This window comes from Carassius auratus, chromosome 6 (assembly GCF_003368295.1).
Source record: "Carassius auratus strain Wakin chromosome 6, ASM336829v1, whole genome shotgun sequence".
Classification (NCBI taxonomy): domain Eukaryota; kingdom Metazoa; phylum Chordata; class Actinopteri; order Cypriniformes; family Cyprinidae; genus Carassius; species Carassius auratus.
Window position 1 is genome coordinate 11,952,333 of NC_039248.1, and position 16,962 is coordinate 11,969,294.

Below are 16,962 nucleotides of genomic sequence, written 5' to 3' on the forward strand. Positions count from 1 at the left end.
ACTAAAGTACTACATAAATAAACGTGACGTGACTGGACTCTCGGAATCGGGTGCGTTTGCTCTGAAGCGCTGTCTTCTCCTGAACTTCATCGGGAGAGCTGAATTACAGTCTCACACTACAGCGCCACACTGGTCAAACCGTGTTATTGCAGATCAGCGTTCCCAAACTTTTTTTCCTGCACACCCCCTTCTATGTCCCAACCGGGTTGGTGCACCCCCGATCCCCACTTAAAAAAACTCAACAAAGCTTTCTTTTATCGCCATATAAAGAGTCAAATAACCAGAACACGTATGACAATAAAAACATCAACAAACTTTCAATATAATGCAACACCGCTACGCACAATGTTATATGACATTTGGGTAGGTACTAAACAACTAGACATTATGCAATTAATCCAAAAAAAAAATCAGAATGATAAATAATACAGGGCTTAAAGTATTCCGGCACCGTGCTGGATCTCCGGCGTGTGGCCGTGAGGAAAAAAAAATTAATATTTGAGAGCCTGCGCATGCAGTTTAATATTTTCGAGCCAATTTATTTCTTCTACCAATCATATGAGAGGAACGCAGCTTTAACTAACGTTGCAAGACTATCAGAAGCAGAGAAGGGCGTGTCCTTGCAACACAGTATGATTGACGCCCATACGTCAATATCACGTTAGCGTTGTCGGAGAAAAAAAAAATGGAGCGCAAGTTTATGAAGCCTGGGGATGCTGTCCTAGACTTCTAGCAATAGATAAAGGACTCAAAAATAAATGGCGCTTTTTGGCAGTTGGTGCAAGAAACAGAGAGCCCTGGGCTTGTTTCTGCATTATTTGTTCGAGGAAGCTTCTGTATGCCGGCAGCGGTAAGAAAGTGCTTGCTCGCTATGATTTATGTTGCGTTCCAGGCAACCCGTAACGAATGTTTTTCCAACCTTAAACCCGGGAAAGTGCACTGGAACGGCAGTCAAATCCGTGACTTCCCATCCGTGTACTCGTACTAGATCGATGTACTCTGGGTTTTGACGTCACAGCACGCAAAACAACAGTGACAGCCCCTATGGATGCAGTGTTTATGCAAGTGGTACATGTTGAAAATTACATTTTAGGACACTGTAACGTTGCAATAAAATTAATAATAGCTAAATTTCCTTGTGCACAGAAAGTTTGGCGTGACTTGCCTGGAATGGTACAAAGTCGTTAGTCGTGGTTTGAAATAGTGACGAGCTCAAAAACCTGGCAGGAACGCAGCACCAAACTCCGGTCATAGAGCCGCTGCCCGTGCACTCAAACTTAACACGATGTTCTCCCGCTCCCGCCGCAAAATCCCGCGGGTAAACGTATAGCAGTTTTTCTTTTTTTTTATACATTGCATACACTGTTGAATATAAATTAAAAAAGAAACGGAAAATAAACAAATGTTTAGTTTTATTTGCGTTTAATTAAAAGTATGAACATGAACAAAGAACAATTAGAACATAGAAATACAGTAAAAAAGTAAGAAATGTAAAAAAAATATATATACCTATAATAACTAGGCTATATAGCCTAATAAATTATATAAAAATAATAAACCTGGATTTATTTCATGTTCAAAGGAAAAGTAGCTTATGGGGCCTGCGCAATTCCTTCAAACATTTAACAAAAATATCCTTATTCCTCAATAACAAAATAGACCAATTTTAAATATTTAGCTAAATAAATAAATAAAAATAAACTGAATTTAAAAAAAAAAAAAAAAAAAAACTGTACGACTACTTGTGCCCATGCAGGAATATCAAGTCGTTGACTGTTGAGAGCTTCAGTTTAATCCGTCTCTGCTCCAGTATGCGACCGCAAATAATGAAAGCCCTCCGCTAGCTGGAATGCAAAGTACATGGCGTGTTTGCTTAATCTTGGAAATTCGTCTTTTCCACCACTGGAGGACATCATCCAGTCTGCGTGCTTCTAATCCATCAAATTTGACCCTTAAATATATGCTATTTTGGAATCGAATTACACGTAGCTGTCTATGGTATCATCCGCATTCTCCCATTCCGCAAAGTCTATTTTATTTTATTTTATTATAAATAAAGGTCTATTTGTTTCTAGTTATTTTATTTTGTTAGATATTTCCACTTTGAGGGAGTCCCGCAAATAATTTTATTTTCCCGCAACCCGCACACAATAATATCTTGCCGCCCGCATCCGCATTCACCCATCAATTATTGTCCCGCGCCGCAATCGGTGGCGCTAGGTCCCGCGGGGGTGCAAGTCTCTAGCCGGCAGCAACTATTAGCTGACACACCGTTGTCTATGACTGACCATGTCTGCGATTAAAAAATACATTTGTGCACATTTATACCAAAACATGAATTGTCATTCAGAATTTCGCAGCCACTGGTCACCCAGTGTATAAAACTGGCAGAAGACAAAAAAAAAGCGTTAACTAGCCTGATGGTTTCAAATCAACATGCGAGTTATCCCAGAAAAAAAAGTGATAATAGCCTGGATTTCACTTCTAATCTTCAGTTTAGCAGTTCATTTCTTTAGCACTTTGAGCACTTAATTATTTAAGCACTTTAAGCACTTGTTATTGTTTAGAAGATAACACTTTATTTGAAATAGTACTTTTAAATAAATGGTGCCAAACATAATTATTGAAGAGATTCATGTCTATCTCAGTGTATTTACCATTTTTTAAGCTCTTGTTACTGTATTTGTGTTATTATCGTCAATATTTGAATGAAGTCTGTCTTTGGAGTTTTCTCTCAGGATTTTTTCCGCTTTAACCCCTGATAAATATAGGTTTTCATCCTATTAATATGATTTGTTTGTTATAATTTTGGAAGTTTATTGAATTGCTATATATGATTTTTTATTTAGCTAAATTGTGCAGGATTTCAGTAGTGTAGACATTATTCACGTAAAACTATGTTTAAGAAAATTAACAACCTCTGGTTGTCACAGTGTCTATCAACCAAGAGGAGTGGTGCTGGAAGCACAAGTCAGTGGAGATCGATGTACTTGACTCACACGTAGAGGGAGTGGAGTTCAGACAAACCGGATACTTGCTGCGCTGTTCACTGTCCCATGCCATTACCCTGGTGAGGACTGAAAACATTCAATATTTAAAGATGATTGATCACATAGTTGCCAGAATCAGCTGTTACAATACTAAAATGGTAATTCTGAAGATGCATTATTTGTCCATAATTTTAGGAATTTTTCCAAGATGGCAGCTCACCAGAGAATGTTGGTATTTACAATTTGTCCAAAGGAGTCAATCGCTTCTGTCTGTCCAAGCCAGGTGAGCCCAGCTTTTCCTTCAGTTTTGTACGTTCATTACATTCATAAAGCTTAAAGTTCTTAATAAATGTCTTTTTAATCGAAGGTGTTTATAAAGTGACTCCACGTTCCTGTCACCAGTTTGAACAAGATTACTACACCTACAACACGTATGTGACTGCCTGTGCCAAGCATTATATTAAAATCAAAGTAGCTGCTCCAGCTTTCTCCCTTTTGCTCCTTTGCTTTTCTAGTATGTGCTTGTTGTGTAACATTATTAAATGAAGTCTAATCCACATTGTTGTTTTTCATCCTTGTTCCTCAGGTCTGCCCCAAGCATCTTAACCCTAACTGCTGTGAGACACCACATGACCGGACTCATCACCACTGATAAGATGCTGGATGTCACTGTCACCATCAAGTGAGTGTTATTATGTGTATCTAAAAGAGTGTAAAGTCTGTCTTGTTTGTTTGAGTTCTGACTATTGCTTTTAATGTACCTGGTGGTATTTTTATTTCATTTTGATAGATCTTCCATTGAGAGTGAGCCTGCTTTGGTTCTGGGGCCCCTGCGCTCAAACGAGGAGCAGCGATGGGAGCTGCAGCTTCTGCAAATAGCTGCCCGTAAGAAGGAGAGGGAAGAAAGAGGAGACGAGAACAGCCCCCCTGTGGAAGAGAAACCAGATGAACTCCATGAGCCTTTCCATTATGAATTCTCCTACTGGGCACGGTATGATTTTGGACAATCTTTGTTAAAAGTATTGTGAAATCATTTGCAAAGAACATATAATCACATTGTATTCTCCTACCAGTTACAAATTTCATTCTTAATTTTATATCTTGGCTCTGTTGGCTGTTTTAGGGCTGGGGAGAAGATCACAGTCACACCTTCATCCAAAGAATTCCTGTTTTACCCTCCTGAAGTAGAGGCTACAATCACTGGAGGTTAGATTTGTTAGAGTGCAATCTTTTTAAAGCTTTTTTTAATTTTATAATAATAGATGCATATTGTGTCTAGGACATTTCACAACAATTATGGAACAAATTGCAAACCACTAACCAACAACAAACCCTAACCCTGTTCACACAAAGAATTAAATTAATACTTGTAAAGCTACATAAAACATTTTGCACTATCGTCTCTATCGCAGTTGCATGCTCACTAAAATAGAATTACTCGTAATGTGATAGCATTTTGGTCTTATTTTATTAAATGTAAAAAAAAAAAATGCTATTCTGGTGAATATCACTCAGAAATCGCTCTTGTAGAGATATGAAGCAAATGAATACTTGATGGATTTAATCTTTTGAGTGTGCAACAACACAAAGCCACAAACATTTTACTTGTTTTAGGATACATTTAGAACTAAACTTTGTAGGTACAGTGGGGAAAATATTTATTTGATCCCCTGCTGATTTTGTAAGTTTGCCCACTACAAAAGAATTAAGGGTCTGTATTTTTTATGGTAGGTTTATTTTAAGATATAAAGGCAAAATACCAACCAAAAAATCCATATATATATATATATACACACACACACACACACACACACACACACACGTGTAAAAACATGACTTGATACTTTGAGCAGAAACCCTTGTTGTCAAGCAAGACATTTTTTGTAGTTAGTCACCAGGATGGTACACGTCTCAGGATGGATTTTGGTCCACTCCTCTTTACAGATCCTCTCTAAATCCTTAACCCTCTGGAGTCGAAGGGTATTTTTGGGGCCTGGAGAAGTTTTGCCATGCCCTGACATTCATGTTTTTTTTTTCAGTTTCTTATACACCTCTAAATGGCTAAAGTCTAATCTCATTGTAATCAGCACAAACTGGGCTATTATAATATGTGAGCAAGCGTGTATGTACATGATTGTGTTTTTGAGAGAAAAAAATGTTATGCGTGGTTAGTGAAAAACTAAAAATGTTGAGGCCATAAAACACATACAGAACATTGGTTCCCGGGACTTTTGGGAACTGGAACCTGTAGCCTAGAATTTTTCTTTCTAAATTATGTGAAAACCATCTTGTTTACTCACTTACAGAAAACAATATATTGATTTAAATTTTCTAAGAAACGTTTTGTTGGTAAAAGTCATATGTGAGTAGGCGTCAACTATCATGAATATCATTGTGATTTACACCTGAGAAGACAAAGGCCCGCAATCCTTCAGAAATCCTTTTAACAATCTTATTTTCTATAAAAATATGTGTTGTTGTTGTTGTTATTATTATTAATGTTGAAAATAGCTGACAAATATTTTTTTCAGGTTTTTTAAGGGCGGGGGGGGGGGTAAATTGAAAGAACAGCATTGTTTGTTACATTTTTTACAGTTACATTTATTTGTTATTTATATTATTTACATCAAGCTTTTAATTATGTCTTATTCCTCTCATCACGAAGCAAACGGTAAAATAAAAAAACTTGAACAGTCTTGCTGCGTTGTCTTCTGTCGTGTGGGTGTATTCATGCCGCGCTCTTCAGTGAAACATTAGAATCTGAATAGAGCGTTCAGCGCGGCGGCATGGTCGCATTAGAAGATAATGAATGGAGACATGAAAAACGGACATCGCATTGTTTTCATATGGATTACTTTAACACAGAATATTTGTTTGAATGGAGACATGAAAAACGGACATCGCGTTGTTTTCTTATGGATTACTTTAACACTAATTTATATTAGTTTTAAAGGGGGGGGTGAAATGCTATTTCATGCATACTGAGTTTTTAACACTGTTAAAAAGTTGGATTCCAATGCTAACCATGGACAAAGTTTCAAAAATTAAGTTGTACATTTGAAGGAGTATTTTTGTTCCCAAAATACTCCTTCCGGTTTGTCACAAGTTTCGGAAAGTTTTTTTCGAGTATGGCTCTGTGTGACGTAGATGGAGCGGAATTTCCTTATATGGGTCTTAAGGGCACTTCTGCCGGAAGAGCGCGCGCTCCCGTATAGCAGAGCACTGAGAGCACAACAGACTTCGCAGGCTGAGCACAGACATTTTACTGATCAGAGCGAGAGTGTCGCGAAATGTCACAAAAGGAGTGTGTTTTTGGTTGCCAGGGCAAGACAACCCTGCACAGATTACCAAAAAACAGCATTAAGGGACCAGTGGATGGAGTTTATTTTTACAGAGCATCAACGGAGTTGTGCAAGTGTTTTTGTTTGTTCCCTGCATTTCGAAGATGCTTGTTTTACAAACAAGGCCCAGTTTGACGCCGGATTTGCGTATCGTTTATTTCTTAAGGAAGATGCAATCCCAACGAAAAAGGGTCACGATCGTGTGTTGGAACCGCAGGCGGTGAGTAAAACTGCTTCAAATATCTCTGCCTCCTTGTTAGTGCGTCCCCTCCCATGCCGGAGACCCGGGTTCGAGCCCTGCTCGGAGTGAGTCGTTGCTGCTGCTGCTCTCGTTCAGTTTCAGCCTCTGGATCTGATTCTGGATCATAAATAAACGGCCGAATCTGACTGTAAGCCATGGTTTGTTTTGGATGATGGTTTTTCCCTCACGATAATGTCACAGCTTCCAAAAGCTCTCAACGCAAAAGCCTACTCGCGCTCTTGATTCTTTAGCTCCGCCCACACGTCACGCCTCCAGCCGGTCGTGTTTTTCCGTGAAAAATCGGTACAGACTATCTTTCTCTTATGAATATAATAAAACTAAGGACTTTTCGGAGTTATGAAGGATGCAGTACTACTCTATAGGTACTCAAGATTAACAGGATATTGAGTGAAAAGGAGCATTTCACCCCCCCTTTAAAGTAATCCATATGAAAACAACGCGATGTCCGTTTTTATTTGTTTTCTGCAGCACATGTTTAGTTTACAAGTAGACATGTCAAGCTTTCTATAGATATCTCTCTCATGTCTCTTCTTGGAGTATTCACTGAGTTACAGTTCATTTTAATGATGCGTCTAAATGAAGATCAGAGCTGACAAAGGCTGCAGACAGCACACCTTGTTTGTTATGTCTATTTTATAAGTGCACAAAGTTTTGTTGTTATTATGTCTGTATACAAAAAAAGTAGACCCTTTACAGATTTGATTGATGTATTGCTCTTATCTCTACAATCAAAACTGAAAGTGTAATTTTTTTTTTTTTGGTTTGTTATTCTTTCTATACACTTTAAAATAAACCTACCATAAACATTACAGAGCCTTCATTTCTTTGTAAATGGACAATCAAAATCAGCAGGGGATCAAATGAATATTTTCCCCACTGTAGGTGGCCCTCCAGAACAGAACTTGACATGCCTGATTTAGACTCAGGCAAAGTATCCACCATGTTTTTACTATAATAGCAGTTGCTGCCATTTGTAACTTGAATGTGCCAGACTTCTGATAATTTTTAACTATACGAAATGGCTCATTATGCTGCTTGAAATGTGTCACTAATATCAGTTTCAGTTTTACACCAGTTTATATTTGAAACTGATCTACAGTGATTGATTTGTTTCAACAGAGAACTGCCCAGGTCAAATGGTTGAGATTGTGGGACGGGCAGGACTGTTCCTCAAAGGGCAGGTGTCACCTACACTGGAGGGTGTGGAAATCTCGATTAAGGAGAGAGGAGCTACAACCCCTCTCATTACAGTTCTTACGGATGAAGCTGGAACCTACAGGTATCTCACTTATTCACAAACATACTGCTTTCATTTATTTAATACCTCTCTTAACTGTATTTAATAATGCATATTAGCTTAAAAGCATGGTTTATAAATATGCCAACATGAATGACTGTTGGTCTGTTAGAAATAAACTGCCATCATAATGGCTGAAATCTTAAATGTACTCTAGCATTTTAAATGCATAAAATGAATATTCCTTTTTTTCCCTTTAAAACCAGTGTTGGACCCCTAGATAGTGACTCTCTGTATGAAATCAGTGCCAGTAAAGAGGGCTTCGTCCTGACTGCAGAGGAGGGAAACACAGGAGACTTCAAGGCGTCTGCCCTGGCAGGCGTAACTTTTGAGGTCAATGTCACATTAATGTCTTCTCATCATCGAGTTGAACTATCACAGTTAATTTATGTATTTGCATTTTTATGAATCAAATGCTTAATTTTTTTTTCTTGCCCCTCAGATAAAGGCAGAGGATGGTGTTCCTCTCTCTGGGGTTCTGCTGTCTCTTAGTGGGGCCAGCTTCCGCTCAAACATGCTCACTCAGAACACTGGTCTCCTCACCTTCAACAACTTGGTACTGTCTTCTCAGCCCCTTAGTTATTATGCTCATCTTTTTGATATGTTAAACACTTTTGTTTTATTGTACAATCTATCTCATGTGGTTGACTTAGTTCTGTGTTCGACACAACATATTTATTTTTTGAAAATGGATTAATATTTTTTGGCCATAAAGTTGAAAACAACACTGACTGACATGTTGATTGCATGTTCAAAAAATAGAATGGTCATTTTATCTGAACTATCTTTTATAAATGTTTTATCTATAAATAATTCCATTTCAGAGTCCTGGTCAGTATTATTTCAAGCCCATGATGAAGGAGTTCCGCTTTGAGCCTTCATCACAAATGATCACAGTAGAAGAAGGACAGGTCCTCCATATTCCCATCACTGGTTTCAAAACAGCTTACAGGTCAGCAACACACAGCATGCTAGAATATGCACTGCCAGTTGAAAATGCTTAGTATAAACATTAGGTAATATATGCATACAGTATGTACAAAAGCTGAATTTAATGCATAAAAATACAGTAAAACAGTAATGTTTTTTTCTAATTCTTTAAACAAAATATTTTAAATGCTAATTCTTATTCAAAAAATAAAATTAAAATGCAATACATTTTTATTTATTGCTGTGATGGCAGAGCTGAATTTTACTGTAGTCTTCAATGTCAAACAGTTCTTCAGGAATCGTTTTGATACGTTAATTTGGTGCTCAAGTAACATTTATTCTTTACAACAGCGTTTTAGTGGCACATTGAAAAAAAAACTAATAATAAAATCAAAGATTATGAGATTAAAGTCGTAATACTTCGACAACAAAGTCATAGTTTTTCTAGGATTTAGGCCTTTATTGCGCATGTAAATGTCCCGGATTGAGAGCACTGGGAGAAATTGCAGGCCACCGGGATTGATTTGAATATTGTTGCATCCGAGCGACCACATTATCTTACTGTCTCTGCTTTCATATCAGTTGTTTTGCGAAACTGAGGTTCCATTGTGTTTTACAACAATGTGTTTTTCAAGCTTTTTAATGATAAGATTGCTGTATTTGTGAAACAATTCATTACATTAAACTGTTTTCTTTGTGAAAATTCCAAATAGGCTATGTGAAAATGTATTCTCGTAATATATCGACTTTTTTCTCGAAAAATATTTTGGCTTTATTATCGTAGTATTTTGACTTTACTCATAGTAGGCCTATTATGACTTTATTCTCGTAATATTACTACTTTATTCTTGTAATATTTCGACTTTATTCTCGCAATAGGCCTATTACGACTTTATTCTCGAAACATTTAGACTTTATTCTCGTAGTGTTATGACTTTATTCTCATAGTATTATGACTTTATTCTTGTAATATTTCGACTTTATTCTCATAATAGGCCTATTATGACTATTCTCGAAACATTTAAACTTTATTCTCGTAGTATTATGACTTTATTCTCGTAGTAGACCTATTACGACTTTATCCTCAAAACATGTCGACTTTATTCTCGTAGTATTATGACTTTATTCTCGTAGTAGACCTATTACGACTTTATCCTCAAAACATGTCGACTTTATTCTCGTAGTATTACGACTTTATTCTCGTAGTAGACCTATTACGACTTTATCCTCAAAACATGTCGACTTTATTCTCGTAGTATTACGACTTTATTCTCGTAGTAGGCCTATTACGACTTTATCCTCGAAACATTCTGACTTTATTCTCGTAGTATTTCGACTTTATTCTTGTAATATTTCGACTTTATTCTCTATAGGCCTATAACGACTTTATTCTCGAAACATTTAGACTTTATTCTCATTGTATTATGACTTTATTCTCGTAGTATTATGACTTTATTCTCGTAGTATTTTCACTTTATTCTTGTAATATTTCGACTTTATTCTCATAATAGGCCTATTATGACTTTATTCTCTAAACATTTAGACTTTATTCTCGTAGTAGACCTATTACACCTTTATCCTCGAAACATGTCAACTTTATTCTTGTAGTAGGCCTATTACGACTTTATTCTCGTAGTATTACGACTTTATTCTCGTAGTAGGCCTATTACGACTTTATCCTCTAAACATTCAGACTTTATCCTCATAGTATTTCGACTTTATTCTTGTAATATTTCGACTTTATTCTCGCAATAGGCCTATAACGACTTTATTCTCGAAACATTTAGACTTTTCTCGTAGTATTACAACTTTATTCTCGTAGTAGGCCTATTACGACTTCATCCTCGAAACATTTCGACTTTATTCTTGTAGTAAACCTGTTACGACTTTATTCTCATAGTAGGCCTATTATGACTTTATTCTCGTAGTATTATGACTTTATTCTCGTAGTAGGCCTATTACGACTTTATCCTCAAACATTTCGACTTTATTCTCGTAGTATTATGACTTTATTCTCGTAGTAGGCCTATTACGACTTTATCCTTGAAACATTTCGACTTTATTCTCATAGTAGGCCTATTATGACTTTATTCTCGTAGTATTATGACTTTATTCTCGTAGTAGGCCTATTTCAACTTTATCCTCGAAATATTTTGACTTTATTCTCGTAGTATTACGACTTTATTCTCGTAATAGGCCTATTACGACTTTATTCTCGTAGTATTACGAATTTATTCTCATAATAGGCCTATTGCGACTTTATTCTTGAAACATTTAGACTTTATTCTAGGGCTGTGTGATCGAAATCGTCATAAAATCACGATTTGAGCGTGCACGGTTTCTAAATCACTTTATACCACAATTTTCCACAGCCCCGACCTCTCGATCCAACAGAGCAGACTGGGTTTTTCCGAGCCCATGTTAACGGATCATTATGTTCACACTGCATGCGGTAAAATATGTGAACAGTAAAGGTTAGAAATAGAAAGGTGAGACGCGTTTTAAGTGCCTGCACTCTCTCTGGGTGAGAGAGGCATGTATCTGAGCGCGCACACCTGGTTTTATGCAAGAGCAAAGGAAATCCATGTGCGAGTGGAAAGATTTGTGCTCGCGAATTATATTAATGTTCTTTCGTACTACTAATGCGCTCCCTCTGCTGGTTCTGCCCTGCATACACATACTGTATACACACTGCAGATGGAGTACGTGTGAACCTGGTGCAACACAAAGATTTCAACACCTGAAGCACCGCTACAATGAGCTCTATGCCCAATGCATGGCAAAAGTTTTTTTTTTTTTTTTTTTTTTTTTGCCATGTCTAGACATTTTGTCACACATTTTGTTACTTAGAGATTATTTTGACTTATGTCTGTTCTAGAGACATGTTACAACTTTTTGATTAAAGGGGGGGTGAAATGCTCGTTTTCACTCAATATCCTGTTAATCTTGAGTACCTATAGAGTAGTACTGCATCCTTCATAACTCCAAAAAGTCTTTAGTTTTATTATATTCATAAGAGAAAGATAGTCTGTACCGATTTTTCCCGGAAAAACACGAGCGCCTAGAGGCGTGACGTGTGGGCGGAGCCTAAGTATCACGGGCGCGAGTAGGATTTTTTTTGTTGAGCGAGTCTGGAAGCTGTGACACAGATCCAGAGGCTGAAATTTATCAAGAGCAGCATCAGAAAAGGCTTCTCTATGTGGTATGTACTGAAACTGTATATATTTGCTTAGCGGTTTTGGAAAATGACTAAGTTCCACTTTGTCGTCTTTTTTTTTTTTTTTTTTTTTAAGCTGTACATGTGGAAAGTGCAGTTTGATAACAACATCGCATGTTGTTTACTTGATGTGCTTACGCGCTGATAGCTAAGTTAACAACACAGAGATATTTGAAGCAGTTTTACTCGTGCAGTTTGATGATAACATCGCATGTTGCTTACTTGATGTGCTTACACGCCGATAGCTAAGTTAACAACACAGAGATATTTGAAGCAGTTTTACTCACCGCCTGCGGTTCCAACACACGATCGTGACCCTTTTTCGTTGGGATTGCATTATCCTTAAGAAATAAACGATGTGCAAATCCAGCGTCAACCTGGGCCTTGTTTGTAAAACAAGCATCTTCGAAATGCAGGGGAACAAACACAAACACTTGCACAACTCCGTTGATGCTCTGTAAAAATAAACTCCATCCACTGGTCCCTTAATGCTGTTTCTCTTTTGGTAATCTGTGCAGGGTTGTCTTGCCCTGGCAACCAAAAACACACTTCTTTTGTGACATTTCGCGACGTTCTCGCTCTGATCAGCGAATGCCTGTTGTGCTCTCAGTGCTCTGCTATACGGGAGCGTGCGCTCTTCCGGCAGACGCACCCTTAGCACCCATATAAGGAAATTCCGCTCCATCTAACGTCACACAGAGCCATACTCGAAAAAAACTTTCCGAAACTTGTGACAAACCGGAAGGAGTATTTTTGGAACAGAAATACTCCTTCAAACGTACAACTTAATTTTTGAAACTTTGTCCATGTTTAGCATGGGAATCCAACTCTTTAACAGTGTAAAAAACTCAGTATGCATGAAATAGCATTTCACCCCCCCTTTAAGCTTTAATTGGGTTTCTTTTGGAAATACATTTCAAATTCATACTCTGAATGCATTTATGACTGTAAAGCGTGTATGTGTGTTTCAAAATCGTGATTATAATTGCAAAATGTATCAAAGAAAGCATGATAGGTTTTTTTTTTTTTTTTTTTTTTTTTTGCCCATATCGCACAGCCCTACCTTATTCTCGTAATATTTTGAATTTATACTCGAAATATTACAACTTTAATCTCGTAATCTTTTTTTCGTGGCACTATAACGCTGTTGTAATTCTTTTTATTGTTAAAATATTTATTGTTGCTGCTGCTTGGTATTTTTGTAGAAAACATGATTCAATTAAAAAATTAATTTGAAATATACAGATAAAATTTTTGAAGAATTGAATAAAATGTAAAAAAGAAAAAGATTTGTGTACGTATTGAACTTTTTACAAAACATGCCCTGTCAATTGTGGTGTAAATATTCTATTTGTGCATTTCAACATGTATTAGCTGCTATGGAACAGTGCAGTCAATAGGAGGCGATGCGGAGCAGGGTGTCGCTGTGGAGGCAGTGGGGCAGCGAGAGTGCAGCATGTACAATGAGGACACGGTTACTGACGAAGAGGGCCGGTTTAGACTCAGAGGCTTGCGGGTAAGACTATTGGAGAAAACGGTCCAGACAAACCGCATGACTGACAAAAATTCACAAGAATTACAAGTACATTTTATGATTCTAAACAAATCTTGCCTTTCCTTCATGTCAATGTCAGCCTGGATGTAACTACAATATTCAGCTGAGAGGAGAAGGAAATGATCACATTGAGAGAGCATTACCGCCACACAAAACCATTGAGGTGATCATTGAAGTTTAATTGCCTTTTTTTTTTCTTTTTTTTTTACACACTTTATTTGATGTTTCCATTCATGTGTTTATTCTTGGATGGTTTTAGGTGGGCAGCACTGATATTGAAGGAATAAACATAATAGCCTTCAGACAGATCAGTCAGTTTGATCTGAGTGGCAATGTCATCACTTCCGCTGAGCATCTTCCCACTCTCTGGGTAGGTGCAGTCATTTAGATTCAACCATTTCAAAATGGTTTCTCTTATTTGATCAAATCTTGAAGCCATTGTTGTTCCTCCGTCTCTAAAGGTAAAGCTCTATAAGAGTGACAACCCTGACAATCCCTTCCAAAGTGTGTCTCTTGGCCAGTCCCTGTTCTTCCACTTTGCCCCTTTGCCACGTGACGGAGAGGTACTTTTATTCCTAAAAGACTCCTATTTTTATTAGGTTTTACAATATTCGTATTAATCTGTCCATACTTTGATTTTTAAGTTGAGACATTTTAATTATTATTTTCATTTTATTGTCTTCTTGCAGAGCTATGTGTTGATGCTAGGCACATCACTCTCTCGCTCCCAGTATGACTACAAACTCCCACAAGTCTCGTTCACATCTTCTGGTTACCACAAGCATGTAACACTAACCTTTAATCCTAAGGTAAAAACCTTGTCACACAAAACATTGATGGTCAATGGTCAAATTTGTGCATTAAAAGATCATTCTTCTGCTTTTAGCTTATTTAGTGTAAAAAATTATCTAAATTCTGTATTCAGAATTCTGTCCATAGTGTGAATTTTTAATGAAATGTTATGATATTCTCAAGTAATCACATGTATTTATATAGCACGTCCTACAATACAGATTGTGACAGCATGTGTGCTATGTTAATGTTGCAGAATTTGTCGATTTAACAGCTGTAAGCATATCAGACAACCAAAAGACAGTGGTGTCATTATTCAGTCGGTTCAGTGTTGATTCATCAATTATTAAACAAGTTCAATTCAGCTCTAAAGCAGCTCTACAGAAAGCAACTGTATCATTATTTAGTTCAAAACTTGTGTCGGTAGTGTCAGTGCAGTTGGATACATTAAAAATATTTTACAGATTATGACTTATTGTCTTTTAAAGCCCAAGCTCTTAGGTTCATTTGTGTGAATTTGTTTGGCTTTCCACAGAGGAAAATACCAGATCAAGATGTTTCCCAGGGATCTTTCATCGCCCTTCCTATCACCTTACTGCTGTTGCTTGCTGTCTATAATCACGAGCGGGTACCGGTTTCTTTTTCTTTCAGAATCGTAAAAAAAAAAAAAAACTTGCCATTCTTGATATTTCTTAGATAATGATATTATGTCGTTCCCAGGTGATCCCAGTTCTTCTGCAGCTGGTCAGTCAAATCCAGGGTGTTCGAGGTCTCGCTCAGGCAAGCGGGGATGGACTCTCCATGGATGAAGCCAAACGCCAATCAAAAAGGCCAAAGACGAGACGTACATGAGACCTTAGTATGTCCTAATATGAAGGCCAAGCCAGTCACTGCGTTCAGATCTCACAAGCGTTCAGTGTCAGACAGCACGTCAAAAAAAATCCTATCATGAAAACAACCTCACGTGGGGTCATCAAAGACTTTTGGACACATTTATTCTTGCTGATTCTCAGATGACCTAAGGTTCTGTTACTATGGTGTCCTGGTCATACAGATCTCTATATTTTACAGTCCTTAGGATGTGAATGTGACTCGGAGATTGTGTGTTTATGTTTGTGAGAGACTGCTCAGGGAGGATGGCTGATATAAGAGACTTCAAAAGTGTGTGTGTGTGTTTTTTGTTTTTAGCATTATAAGGAGTAATAACCTAAGTAATTTGTCATGATTCCAGTAGTAGCCTGAATGACTAGATTTGATTGAACCACTCCTATTTAAATAAAAGTTATCAGTTCAGCTTATAAATTTATTAGAATTTGTAGAATTAAGTTGTAATTTGCAAACCTAAACAACCTTACATTTTAAAATATAGAGATTAATAAACATTTGACCCACTAAATTATTTGTATATGATTTGTGTGTCCCTTATTTGTTTAAATGCCATAAAACAACTAAAAGATTATAAAAAATAAATGTTTCATTTTCTTAAAGGTAAATGACTTGCTGCTACCATTTGATGGGATCAGTACATGTTCATTCCACTGCATTCATGTGATCATCATTTGATAATATGTATGGTTATGGGGAGGGGGGATAATAAAGTGTTTTGGAAATTATTCTTCATTGTGTTTTGCACATTTGTTGTTTAGATTCCCCTACCTGGAGCAAGAAGTCTCCTGTCATCTGATGCATCCGATGTTGCTATATAAAGCACATGACATCATTTTTTTTAAAGTATTATTTTTTTAATGCATCATTGTGAAATGCTAGATCAGTTATTGTACAAATTTATGCATTGTGACAATACTTTTGCATTATGGGGCAGGCAGACATAAAAAAAAATCACAATAAAAGAGATGCATATGAATTATGCAATGTAATTATAAAAAAATGTTTTATTTGGTTTTGTTTGGAATAGACTGTATTTAGGTTGAGTTATTCCACTCAATTGGCCTGAAATTCATATGGAGAATCAGAATTAATAGGACCACGTTTTATCCTTAATAGATGTTATGTATGTAAAAGTTATATGTAACAAAAGAATTAATAGGACCATAACTAACTTCTATCTGGTCAAGATGTGTATGTGGGAAACCGAATAATACCCCTTTTTCTTTTTCTTTTTTTTTTTTTTTGGTAATCAGATTTATGAAAGTGAATATATCGCATTTGTTTATGCTTTTAGAACACTAACTTTTATTCTTGTCTGATGTGTTATTAAAGAGGTATTAAGGTGTTTTTGGTTAACTCTTATGAACTTCAGTTTATGAACATGTATAGGTTATCTACTTGTGCAATAAGCACCAGAAGAGATTTTAAATCAATTTTTGTTATCTGAAAGGATCACATATTAGGTTACACTTTATTTTAAGGGGTCCTTGTTACAGTGTAGTTATACATTTAAGTTCTGAGTAATATTAACAGCATGCTCTTACTGTACATATGGTTAGGGTTTGGCTTGGGGTTACTTGCATGTAGTTATGCATAATTTATTGTTATAATAGTAAGTACATGTAATGTGTAACAAGCACACCTTAAAATAAAGTGTTACCACATTTTGCTTTACATTTATTGCAGTGTA

At 36.7% G+C, this 16,962-nt stretch overlaps 1 protein-coding gene across 1 annotated transcript in view; it reads left to right on the forward strand.

The window, feature by feature from the left end:
* The window catches only part of nomo (nodal modulator), a 22,948-nt gene extending 6,949 nt beyond the window's left edge, over positions 1–15,999 (forward strand). Inside the window, exons 15-31 of the mRNA XM_026261969.1 lie at positions 2,934–3,070; positions 3,186–3,273; positions 3,358–3,421; positions 3,577–3,672; positions 3,781–3,981; positions 4,114–4,196; positions 7,713–7,872; positions 8,097–8,223; positions 8,333–8,446; positions 8,715–8,842; positions 13,412–13,553; positions 13,672–13,755; positions 13,852–13,962; positions 14,054–14,155; positions 14,282–14,401; positions 14,920–15,012; positions 15,105–15,999. Coding sequence (XP_026117754.1) covers positions 2,934–3,070; positions 3,186–3,273; positions 3,358–3,421; positions 3,577–3,672; positions 3,781–3,981; positions 4,114–4,196; positions 7,713–7,872; positions 8,097–8,223; positions 8,333–8,446; positions 8,715–8,842; positions 13,412–13,553; positions 13,672–13,755; positions 13,852–13,962; positions 14,054–14,155; positions 14,282–14,401; positions 14,920–15,012; positions 15,105–15,236 — 1,982 coding nt within the window. The 3' untranslated portion in view covers positions 15,237–15,999. The remainder of the gene's footprint in view (positions 1–2,933; positions 3,071–3,185; positions 3,274–3,357; positions 3,422–3,576; positions 3,673–3,780; positions 3,982–4,113; positions 4,197–7,712; positions 7,873–8,096; positions 8,224–8,332; positions 8,447–8,714; positions 8,843–13,411; positions 13,554–13,671; positions 13,756–13,851; positions 13,963–14,053; positions 14,156–14,281; positions 14,402–14,919; positions 15,013–15,104) is intronic.
* Positions 16,000–16,962: the final 963 nt, after the last annotated feature.